The sequence below is a fragment of the Nerophis lumbriciformis genome, linkage group LG32 (assembly GCF_033978685.3).
Source record: "Nerophis lumbriciformis linkage group LG32, RoL_Nlum_v2.1, whole genome shotgun sequence".
Classification (NCBI taxonomy): Eukaryota; Metazoa; Chordata; class Actinopteri; order Syngnathiformes; family Syngnathidae; genus Nerophis; species Nerophis lumbriciformis.
The window spans coordinates 21,625,806-21,637,832 of NC_084579.2; the positions used below are offsets into that span (position 1 = coordinate 21,625,806).

General features: G+C 43.8%; 1 protein-coding gene across 1 annotated transcript in view; it reads right to left on the minus strand.

The window, feature by feature from the left end:
- slc45a2 (solute carrier family 45 member 2) overlaps window positions 1–12,027 on the minus strand; it is a 113,885-nt gene that overhangs the window by 37,835 nt on the left and 64,023 nt on the right. Inside the window, exon 3 of the mRNA XM_061927078.2 lies at window positions 3,111–3,451. Within this exon, the coding sequence (XP_061783062.1) occupies window positions 3,111–3,451 (341 nt within the window). The remainder of the gene's footprint in view (window positions 1–3,110; window positions 3,452–12,027) is intronic.

Here is a 12,027-nt window from a genome sequence, read left to right on the forward strand (position 1 = left end):
CCTGTTTTCACGTCCGCTTTCCCACAATATAAACAGCGTGCCTGCCCAATCACGTTATAACTGTAGAATGATCGAGAGCGAGTTCTTGGTTTCTTATGTGGGTTTATTGTTAGGCAGTTTCATTAACGTCCTCCCAGCGCGGCAACAACACACAACAACAGCAGTCACGTTTTCGTCTACCGTAAAGCAGTTCGTCTGCCGTAAACAGCAACATTGTAACACTCTTAAACAGGACAATACTGCCATCTACTGTACATGCATATGTGACAATAACATCTAGGGCTTTTAGAGAGTACAGTGCACAACTGCGCACACAACAAGGAGACGAAGCAGAAGAACGAGGAAGATACAGCCATGGCGACGCCAACGACGAGTAAGATGAAGAAATACGCTTGTAAGTTCCAAGCCACAGCTGCGATTAGACCTGGATAGCCTCCGGGAAGAAGTAGTGGACTACCAAGTGCTTAGCAGTGAAGATCTTCCCCAGGAAGCAAAGATTGACCGGTTTTGGGCCATGCTAGGGAGAGATGGAAGATTCCAGACTCTAGTGCATTTGATTAAAGCACTTTTGTGCGTGCCACAAAGCAATGCATCATCAGAGAGGGTGTTCAGCATGGTTAGAAAAATAGTGACAGAGAATAGAACAAGGATGGACAATTCATCCCTTAACTCAACAATGAGTAGATGAGTGTTATGTGTGTGTATATGTGTAAATAAATGAACACTGAAATTCAAGTATATACGTATATATATAAATATATATATATAAAAAATAAAATAAATATATATATATATAGCTAGAATTCACTGAAAGTCAAGTATTTCTTATATATATATATATATATATATATATATATATATATATATATATATATATATATACATATATATATATATATATATATATGAAATACTTGACTTTGTGAATTCTAGCTGTAAATATACTCCTCCTATCTTAACCACGCCCCAAACACGCCCCCAAAAACGCCCCCCCCCCCCCCCCCCCCCCACCTCCCGAAATCGGAGGTCTCAAGGTTGGCAAGTATGAGAGTGGACAATAATCCGGCAGGCTTTTATTTTGAAAGTTTGCTTTTCACCTCCTGAGTCAGGGCAATACAGCAACGGCTATAACCTGACAACTAGGCGAAAAGTGAACAAACCGAAAATAACTCTGAAGGGAGGAAACAAAAAATATAAATCTCCAACTATACTTAGCGAGGAATATAACTATGAAATTTAACAATAACAAAAAACGCTCCAAAAGGAGCGAGAAACTATGGGCTATAAAACGTCTACACTGTTTCTGATGTAGAAAAATAGTTAACAAAAATTCATTCAAAAATGAGGAAAAGAAGGAACTGTAAGAATAAACTGGACTCACCACTTCGACTGCAAAAACTTCATAAACCAAAAATCACTCCGCTTAAGAGGAGAAAAGGAAACTCAAAATATCAACAAGGAAATTCAGGATCAGGACACTCAAAGCAAGACGAGACAAGGCTTGGGCATGATGCTAGAAATGCACGAGACAACGAGACATTCCGGCACAGAACAAAGGGAGATGCGAACTATAAGACACACGGGGTTAATGGGGAACAGGTGGAGACAATCAGGGATCAGGGATGACATCAGACTGATGACACAAAAGGAAGGGCAAGTGACCTGAAACGAGAGGAGAGTTATTTTTCAAACTAAAACATGAAATTCACAAGACAAAAACCAAGACAAGAACTTCCTCACCGCGGTGTGACAATGTTTATGTATTTTATTATATGTTTTATGTATTTGTGTAATGTAGAAGGTACACTTGTGTTGGTGGCTGGTTTACAACAGCACCTTGGCACTAAATCATTTGAATATTGTTAAACTGTTTATAGAGATGTCCGATAATATCGGACTGCCAATATTATCAGCCGATAAATGCTTTAAAATGTAATATCGGAAATTATCTGTATCGGTTTCAAAAAGTGCAATTTATGACTTTTTAAAACACCGCTGTACAGAGTGGTACACGAACGTAGGGAGAAGTACAGAGCGCCAATAAACATTAGAGGCACTGCCGTTGCGTGCCGGCCCAATCACATAATATCTACGGCTTTTCACACACACAAGTGAATGCAATTCATACTTGGTCAACAGCCATACAGGTCACACTGAGGGTGGCCGTATAAACAACTTTAACACTGTTACAAATATTCGCCACACTGTGAACCCACACCAAACAAGAATGACAAACACATTTCGGGAGAACATCCGCACCGTAACACAACATAAACACAACAGAACAAATACCCAGAACCCCTTGCAGCATTAACTCTTCCGGGACGCTACAATATACACCCCCCGCTACCCCCTACAAACCCCACCCCCCCGTACACCGCCCACCTCAACCTCCTCATGCTCTCTCAGGGAGAGCATGTCCCAAATTCCAAGCTGCTGTTAAAAAAAATAATGCACTTTGTGACTTCAATAATAAATATGGCAGTGCCATGTTAGCATTTTTTTTCCATAACTTGAGTTGATTTATTTTGGAAAACCTTGTTACATTGTTTAATGCATCCAGCGGGGCATCACAACAAAATTAGGCATAATAATGTGTTAATTCCACGACTGTATATATCGGTATCGGTTGATATCGGAATCGGTAATTAAGAGTTGGACAATATCGGAATATAGGATATCGGCAGAAAAGCCATTATTAGACATCGCTAACTGTTTACTATATTTAGAGTTTGTGTTCATTTAACGATCGATGGAAATGCGCCATTAGCTATAATCTCACATATTTACATGCAAGTGATCCTCATTACGTATTGTCCCTTTTAGATAAACTAAATCCAAAAATCAAGCACAAAAACTAATAACCGCATTTGTGGCCGTGGCTGTGGTCAACCTCCTGGTGTAGTACTGGCAGTACTGTAGCTGCAAGTGAAGTATCATAGGTGGTCAGCATGCAGCAGCAACCTTGTTCTATATGGCTATAATTACTCAATCTGTAACGTATGCAACATTTTTAAAGTTATCAATCAATCAAAGTTTATTTATATAGCCCTTAATCACAAGTGTCTCAAAGGGCTGCACAAGCCACAACAAGTAACTATAAATGTCACCTCCTTGTCTGTCTGCTTGGCAGTAGAAGTCTCCCCAAGGGAAGAGAAGGACCTCTGCCGGATGTCGGTGACCACAGGCGAAGGAGCTTCTTTGGACAGCGTTCCGTAGCCGTTGTCTTGGGACCTGAGCTGACGAAGGGCGCTGAGAGCCGAGGGGCCGTGGGCACTGGCGGGGGCCAGCGGTTGCTCGGGAATACTGAAGAGGTGCACGGTGAGGAAGACGCTCCAGGTAAGCGCAGAAAAGAAGAAGATGACCTGGAACTCAGAGCCCAGCATCTGACCCAGTGCGGAATGACCCCAGTCCATCGCTCCCACTAGGTAGCCAAATGCTCCGCCCAGACCTGGAACACAACAGGATGTTTCTTTTTAATAATCAATACTGACAAGATTGCTGTGCATTTCACACCTGGAATGAAATACCAAATACAATACATGAACTCCCGACCCTGACCATGACCCTGACCCCTACTCATTGGGCTGGTGGTTAGAGTGTCCGCCCTGAGATCGGTAGGTTGTTATTATTTATATATGCACCTTATTGCTTTTTTATCCTGCACTGCCATGATCTTATGTAACGAAATTTCGTTCTTATCTGTGCTGTAAAGTTCAAATTTGAATGACAATAAAAAGGAAGTCTAAGTCTAAGTCCAAGGTGAGTTCAAACCCCGGCCGAGTCATACCAAAGACTATACAAATGGGACCCATTACTAGGGCTGTGAATCTTTGGGTGTCCCACGATTTGATTCAATATCGATTCTTGGGGTCACGATTCCATTTTTTTCGATTCAACGCAATTCTCGATTCAAAAACGATTTTTTCCCGATTCAAAACGATTCTCTATTCATTCAATACATAGGATTTCAGCAGGATCTACCCCAGTCTGCTGACATGCAAGCAGAGTAGTAGATTTTTGTAAAAATATCTTATAAATGTAAAGGACAATGTTTTATCAACTGATTGCAATGATGTAAATTTGTTTTAACTATTAAATGAACCAAAAATATGACTTATTTTATTTTTGTGAAAATATTGGACACAGTGTGTTGTCAAGCTTATGAGATGCGATGCAAGTGTAAGCCACTGTGACACTATTGGTAATTTTTATTTATTTTTTATAAATGTCTAATGATAATGTCAATGAGGGATTTTTAATCACTGCTATGTTAAAATTGTAACTAATATTGATACGGTTGTTGATAATATTCATTTTTGTTTCACTACTTTTGGTTTGTTCTGTGTCGTGTTTGTGTCTCCTCTCAATTGCTCTGTTTATTGCAGTTCTGAGTGTTGCTGGGTCGGGTTTGGTTTTGGAATTGGATTGCATTATTATGGTATTGCTGTGTATTGTTTTGTTGGATTGATTAATTTAAAAAAAAAAATTAAAATTAAAATAAAAAATTTAAAAAAAATAAATAAATACAAATTTTTAAAAGATCGATTTTTTCAAAATGAGAATCGCGATTCGAATTCGAATCGATTTTTTCCCACACCCCTATTCATTACCTCCCTGCTTGGCACTCAGCATCAAGGGTTGGAATTGGGGGTTAAATCACCAAAAATGATTCCTGGGCGCGGCCACTGCTGCTGCTCACTGCCCCCCTCACCTCCCAGGGGGTGATCAAGGGTGATGGGTCAAATGCAGAGAATAATTTCGCCACACCTAGTGTGTGTGTGACTATCATTGGTACTTTAACTTTAACTTTCACCAAACATCTCAAACAGCAAAGGTATGTATTTGTTGAGTACCTTTTAACTACCTTGACCTTTTCAGACTAATTGTTCTAAATGTAAACATCAACCTGCCGAAGGGACTAAAGATGGAAATTAGCTGTTGGCTTTAATCTTGCAAATTTACATTATACGTCCATTAATATGTATCGTCTCTATTTTGAATAAATAAACTCTTAAACTCTGCACTCTAAATTGGGTAATCAATTAATCAGTCAGGGGTTGGAGCAGTCACACTGAATCTTAATTAGTAAGACATTTGTATGTTTCTAACATGATGTTACAGTTTGGGGAGGTGCAGTGAAGCAAGCAATTTTTTTTTTTTTAATCATTCTTTCTTTGATTGTATACAACACAACAACTTTGAAACCAATACTAATCAGAAACAGAACTAAACAATTAAAAGAATGTACAATAAACATCACATACACTGCAAAAAGTCAGTGTTCAAAAACAAACTTTTTTTTTTACAAAAATTAGGGGTATTTTATTTGAACTATGCAAAATTATCTGCCAATAGAACAAGAACATTTGGCTTGTCAAGACTTTCCAAAACAAGTAAAATTAACTAACTTCAATGAACCCAAAAATACCTTAAAATAAGTATATTTTCACTAATAACAACTGTACTACTATATGAGTATGTATTTTCTATTGTTTCATTGAAAATAAAACAGCAAAGTCCATTTGGCTGGGGGGGCACGGGGGGGATTGGGGGGGAGGGGTTACCCACATATGCGGTCCTCTCCAAGATTTCTCATAGTCATTCACATCAACGTCCCACTGGGGTGAGTTTTTCCTTGCCCTTAAGTGGGCTCTGTACCGAGGATGTTGCTGTGGCTTGTGCAGCCCTTTGAGACACTCGTGATTTAGGGCTGTATAAATAAACATTGATTGATTAATTGATTGATTGTTGATGACACAGCTTTGCAACAGTTGATATTCTAGTTTCAAGCATGTTTTACTCAATATAGGTCACCAAATCTCAGCTACAAGCTGTAATATCTTACTGAGATCATTTAGGACCAAAACCCTTAAAACAAGTAAAACACTCTAACATAAAATATGCTTAGTGAGAAGAATTATCTTATCAGACAGAAAATAAGCAAATATCACCCCTATTTGAGATATTTAATCTTACTTAGATTTCAGTTTTTGCAGTGTATAAACATATAGTGCACATTTGATAAGGAAGGTATCATGATCCCACATGACAGTTTTGATCTTGTTTGCTACTTTCCCGTGTTTTGTACCATTTCCTGTCCTGGTGCTATTATTTTGTTTCTACTCTCTGTTCAATTCTTTGTTTTTCTGCACCTTCACTTTCGGCTCCGTTTGTTACGATCCGCTGCCCGGATTAGAGTTTGTTTATGTTGTGTCACGTGTTTTCAGCACCTTGAGTTTAGTTTGTATCTGTTGCCATGACGGCAGATTGTGTGCACCTGCCTCTGGTTAGTGTTCGGGACGCGCACCTGTTGCCCGGGCGCTAATCAGAGGGCTATTTAGTCTTTGCTCTGGCCTCACTCTGTCTGGCTTCGTAGTTTGTTCCCATACAACTGTTAACGACTACTTTGATTCTGCTAGCTTTTCACGCTATGCTATTTTTTCCTGCTAGCTCCCACGCTAGTCCTTTTGTTTTGCCTTTTGTGCTACATGCATGTTTTTTGTTTATCCATCATATGATTTATATTTAAAATAAATCATTTTCCTACCTGCAAGCTGTGTCCGAAGCCGTCTGCATCCTTGGGAGAACCACACCCGCATCACTATGCGACCCAGTCGTTTCAGTACGAAGCCAGCAAAAAACAATTCTCCCGCACTGGCTAACGAGGAGTTGGACGAAGGTACGCTCATGGTGTTGCGAGCGATGGAAGCCGAGACGCTTCGCTATCCGACGGAGGAGAGGTCGAATCTCATGTGGGGACCTGGAGGCTCTCTTATCCCCATCGATTCCCTCTGGTCGGAAGACATCGCCGCTACACCGCAGTACCGTGCGCGCCGTCAAAGACGGAAGCCGGCCAGGAGGTCTTTCCCTCGCCGCCAAGACGCACCGCTCCTTCAAACTCCTCCCCTGGACCGAAGCAAGCTACATGCAGCTCAAACTCCCCCTCCTCAGATGTTTGGCAACCCCATCGACCACTTCGCCAAAAAATTCTCCGATTGGGCTGTAAGTCACATGGACAGTTGCAACAGTGATGTCATTTCATTGGCGCCTCCCGAAGAGGTAACTCCGCCCACTTCTGATGACATCATTGAACAAGATTTTTTTTTTCCCCCTCTTATAATGCTTTCTGTCAGCCAATACCAAATGATTTTCATTCTAAGATAAAACATTATCAGGACATTTTTGCTAAGTGTAAATCTAGTCAGTCACATTCTGATTTTCAAACTCCACCTCCAGTGACTTTGTTTCCGCCCCCAGTGACTATTGCTCCGCCCACTGCACATATTTTTCCCCCCTGTGCTCCCACCCAATCTCAAGTGAGGAGTAATAATAGTCAATTTGGACAATTTAAAGAAGAGTATACCCCCCTCCATACCTCCCCCCACCCACCCTTGAAGACGGTTCCAAACCGCAAAGAGCGCGTCTGGTATCCGCGTCTTGAGGGGGGGCTAGTACTGGGAACTGTGCTAGTGCGGTGGCACAACTTCGGCGTACTAAGCCGCAACCACCTGCACGGCCACCGCCACCAGTTTTTCGGCGTGCTAAGCCACAACCTCCTGCACGGCCACCGCCACCAGTTTTTCGGCGTGCTAAGCCGCAACCCCCTGCACGGCCACCGCCACCAGTCTTTCGGCGTGCTAAACCGCAACCTCCTGCAAGGCCACCGCCACCAGTCTTTCGGCGTGCTAAACCGCAACTTCCTGCAAGGCCACCGCCACCAGTCTTCCGGCGTGCTAAACCGCAACCTCCTGCACGGCCACCGCCACCAGTCCTTCGTCCTGCTAAGCCACAACCGCCAGCTAGGCCACCTCAAGCTGCACCTCGGCTAGCACCTGTTCCTGCACCTCGGCTGACACACCAAGCTTCGTCTCCAGTACCTCCACCACGCCAAGCTCCACCATGCCAAGATCCAAGGCTGGTTCCCACACCAGCGCCGGCTCCAAGGCTGGTTCTCACACCAGCGCCGGCTCCAAGGCTGGTTCTCACACCAGCGCCGGCTCCAAGGCTGGTTCTCACACCAGCGCCGGCTCCAAGGCTGGTTCTCACACCAGCGCTGGTTCTCACACCAGCACCGACTCCAGGACCAACCCCTGTCCCGGCTCCAAGGCTGGTTCCCACACCAGCGCCGGATCCAAGGCTGGTTCCCACACCAGCGCCGGATCCAAGGCTGGTTCCCACACCAGCGCCGGATCCAAGGCTGGTTCCCACACCAGCGCCGGCTCCACGGCTGGTTCCCACACCAGCGCCGGCTCCACGGCTGGTACCCACACCAGCGCCGGCTCCACGGCTGGTACCCACACCAGCGCCGGCTCCACGGCTGGTACCCACACCAGCGCCGGCTCCACGGCTGGTACCCACACCAGCGCCGGCTCCACGGCTGGTACCCACACCAGCGCCGGCTCCACGGCTGGTACCCACACCAGCGCCGGCTCCACGGCTGGTACCCGAACCTGCACCTGCTCCACGGATGGTACCAGAACCTGCACCTGCTCCACGGATGGTACCAGAACCTGCACCTGCTCCACAGCTGGTACCAGAACCTGCACCTGCTCCACGGCTGGTACCAGAACCTGCACCTGCCTCCACGGCGACGACGTCTCCTCCTGCCTCCACGGCGACGACGGCTCCTCCTGCCTCCACGGCGACGACGGCTCCTCCTGCCTCCACGGCGACGACGGCTCCTCCTGCCTCCACGGCGACGTCGGCTCCTCCTGCTTCCACGGCGACGTCTGCTCTCTCCTCGTCTTCGTCTCAGCGACCTCGAGTGGTCTGGCTGCGCAAGCGGCGCTCTCGGAGGTTTGTTTATGGACGCCAGTGGCGCAAACAGCAGCGACACCCGAGACGTAGTCGTAGAACTCTCCGGCTGCTGAACTTCTGGCGCCACTCACGCCCACCTTCTCGGCAGCCACGAATGTGGCCTTTCCGTGGTCGCCCGCCTCGCCTGCGGCAGCGGCGTTCCACTCGCCGCCGCCACCTGACTCTTCCCCGGTGGATTCGGGGACACGTGGCCTGGCGACCCACCACCAAATCCTCCCTCCACCCTCCCTTGACTCTCGAACTGTTTATTGTTTGTTGGGTTCTAGTTTTTAGTGTCAAGGGACATCTGGAATCTGTCCTTTAAGGGGGGGGTACTGTTACGATCCGCTGCCCGGATCAGAGTTTGTTTATGTTGTGTCACGTGTTTTCAGCACCTTGAGTTTAGTTTGTTTCTGTTGCCATGACGGCAGATTGTGTGCACCTGCCTCTGGTTAGTGTTCGGGACGCGCACCTGTTGCCCGGGCGCTAATCAGAGGGCTATTTAGTCTTTGCTCTGGCCTCACTCTGTCTGGCTTCGTAGTTTGTTCCCATACAACTGTTAACGACTACTTTGATTCTGTTAGCTTTTCACGCTATGCTATTTTTTCCTGCTAGCTCCCACGCTAGTCCTTTTGTTTTGCCTTTTGTGCTACATGCATGTTTTTTGTTTATCCATCATATGATTTATATTTAAAATAAATCATTTTCCTACCTGCAAGCTGTGTCCGAAGCCGTCTGCATCCTTGGGAGAACCACACCCGCATCACTATGCGACCCAGTCGTTTCACCGTTTCCTTTTTTGTTTTGCACTACCTCCATCCATCCATCCATTTTGTAGCGCTTGTCCCTGTCGCAGGGGTACACCCTGGACAACTACCTGTGTTTTCCAAATAAACTGACTGCTTGACTGTACGTCACCTTTCTTGCTCTGCATCCTGGGGTCCAAACCAGCAATGCGAACATGAGAACGTAACAAATGGGTACTATATAAAACTCGCTTGTGACACCAATCCAACGTAAGCACTGGTGACGTCTGACTCCATTTCACCAATCAAACGGAGCCTGGCAGTCACATGACAGCACTCGCACCACACAATGTGTACACTGCAAAAAGTCAGTGTTCAAAAACAAGAAAAAAAAACTTAGGGGTGTTTTATTTGAACTAAGAAACATAATCTGCCAATAGAACAAGATAATTTGACTTGTCAAGACTTTTCAAAACAAGTAAAATTAGCTAACCTCAATGAACCCCAAAATACCTTAAAATAAGAATATTCTCACTAATAACAAGAGTACTTTTCTTGGTAGAAAAAAAAGACCTTTTTGCTCAATATGTTGAAAAAAATTGTTAAATTAAGTAAATGCTAGTGCCATTATCTTGACATAATGATATGCGCTCGGCATCATGATTTTTTTTTCATGTGAAGTAAGAAATACTTTAAAAAAGTAGTTGTATACTTGTGAGTGTTGATGACACAGCTTTGCATCAGTTGATATTCTAGTTTCAAGCATGTTTTACTCAATATAGGTCATAAAATCTCAGCTACAAGCTGTAATATCTTACTGAGATAATTTAGGACCAAAACCCTTAAAACAAGTAAAACACTCTAACATAAAATCTGCTTAGTGAAAAGAATTATCTTATCAGACAGAAAATAAGCAAATATCACCCTTATTTGAGATATATAATCTTACTTATATTTCAGTTTTTGCAGTGTAACGTGACATGATTTTAGACGAGGAAGCACAACTCTTTAATGTTTACTTACAGGAAAAATAACATTCATATCATGTGCTGTCATCTGTGTCAGTAAACATTTTCACATTTTAGCCTACAAAAATTCCCCTTCCAACTAAAAAAAAAATGTTGCGGTAAGTTGTAGATGTTTTTATGTTGATATTACATTATGCTAACATTAGACCTGTTAGAACATAAGTGACTGTAAAATGTCCATCTTTTGTGGTACATTCTGTAGTAGGGTCTGTCATGCACACACACCAGTGACGTGCGGTGAGGTTGATGGCTGGTGAGGCACTGACTTCATCACAGTCAGATTTACAAACATATGAACCCTAAAGAGTATCTTATTCACCATTTGATTGGCAGCAGTTAACGGGTTATGTTTAAAAGCTCATACCAGCATTCTTCCCTGCTTGGCAATCAGCATCAAGGGTTGGAATTGGGGGTTAAATCACCAAAAATGATTCCCGGGCGCGGCGCCGCTGCTGCCCATTGCTCCCCTCACCTCCCAGGGGGTGAACAAGGGGATAGGTCAAATGTAGAGGACAAATTTCACCACACCTAGTATGTGTGTGACAATCATTGGTACTTTAACTTAACTTTAACTTTACACATACAAACTGTAGCACACAAAAAAAGCCCATTTAATAAAAAAACGTTATTATGGTCTTACCTTTACTTATAAATGCGCCGCTGTTGTGCTGGATTAATGAACCCCCTGATGGGAGTGTTATATCAACTAAAGCCCTCACATCAACTTTCCACGTGCAAGATTGAATCTATTTAAAAAAAGTGTAACCGAGGGTTTATAAATGTCGCCGATACTGTATGAAACTACAAAATAACAAACACGGAGGCTCCAGTTTACACGAGGACCACTTTATTTACCTTCTTTCAAAAACCTCCGCAACGTGACATCACTTCCGCTCTTAGCGCCTTCAAAATAAGAGCTCAAGGCATATACTGTATAACAGCGCATAACAGGAACTTAACATCACAAAGAGGAAAGCCCATAAAAATAGGTTACAAAAGTTAAGCCAAAAAGTGCAAAAACAATAATGTTCGTGTTGGAGGAGTTGTGAATTAGGTACACCTGCAGTCTGCAGGTGTACCTAATGTTGTGGCCCTGCAGTCATTCACAACTCCTCCAACACGAACATTATTGTTTTTGCACTTTTTGGCTTCTTATGAAATAACTTTTTTAAATAGATTCAATCTTGCACGTGGAAAGTTTAAGTGTGGGCTTTAGTTGATATAACACTCCCGTCAGGGGTTGCCGTGCATTAGTGATGGGATCGGCAGTTCTTTTGACTGTACTGAATCACTAGAATCAGTTCCTTAAATTGATTTGTTCAAAAAATTTGTTCACCGAATCACCGAATCACTTCTGCAGCAGCAGTTCTGTGGGCAGGTCGGCGAATCATGAGTCAGTCAGTAACAGCTTCCCCAGCGGCAGATCTCGGTGTGTGTCAGTTCGCGAACGACAC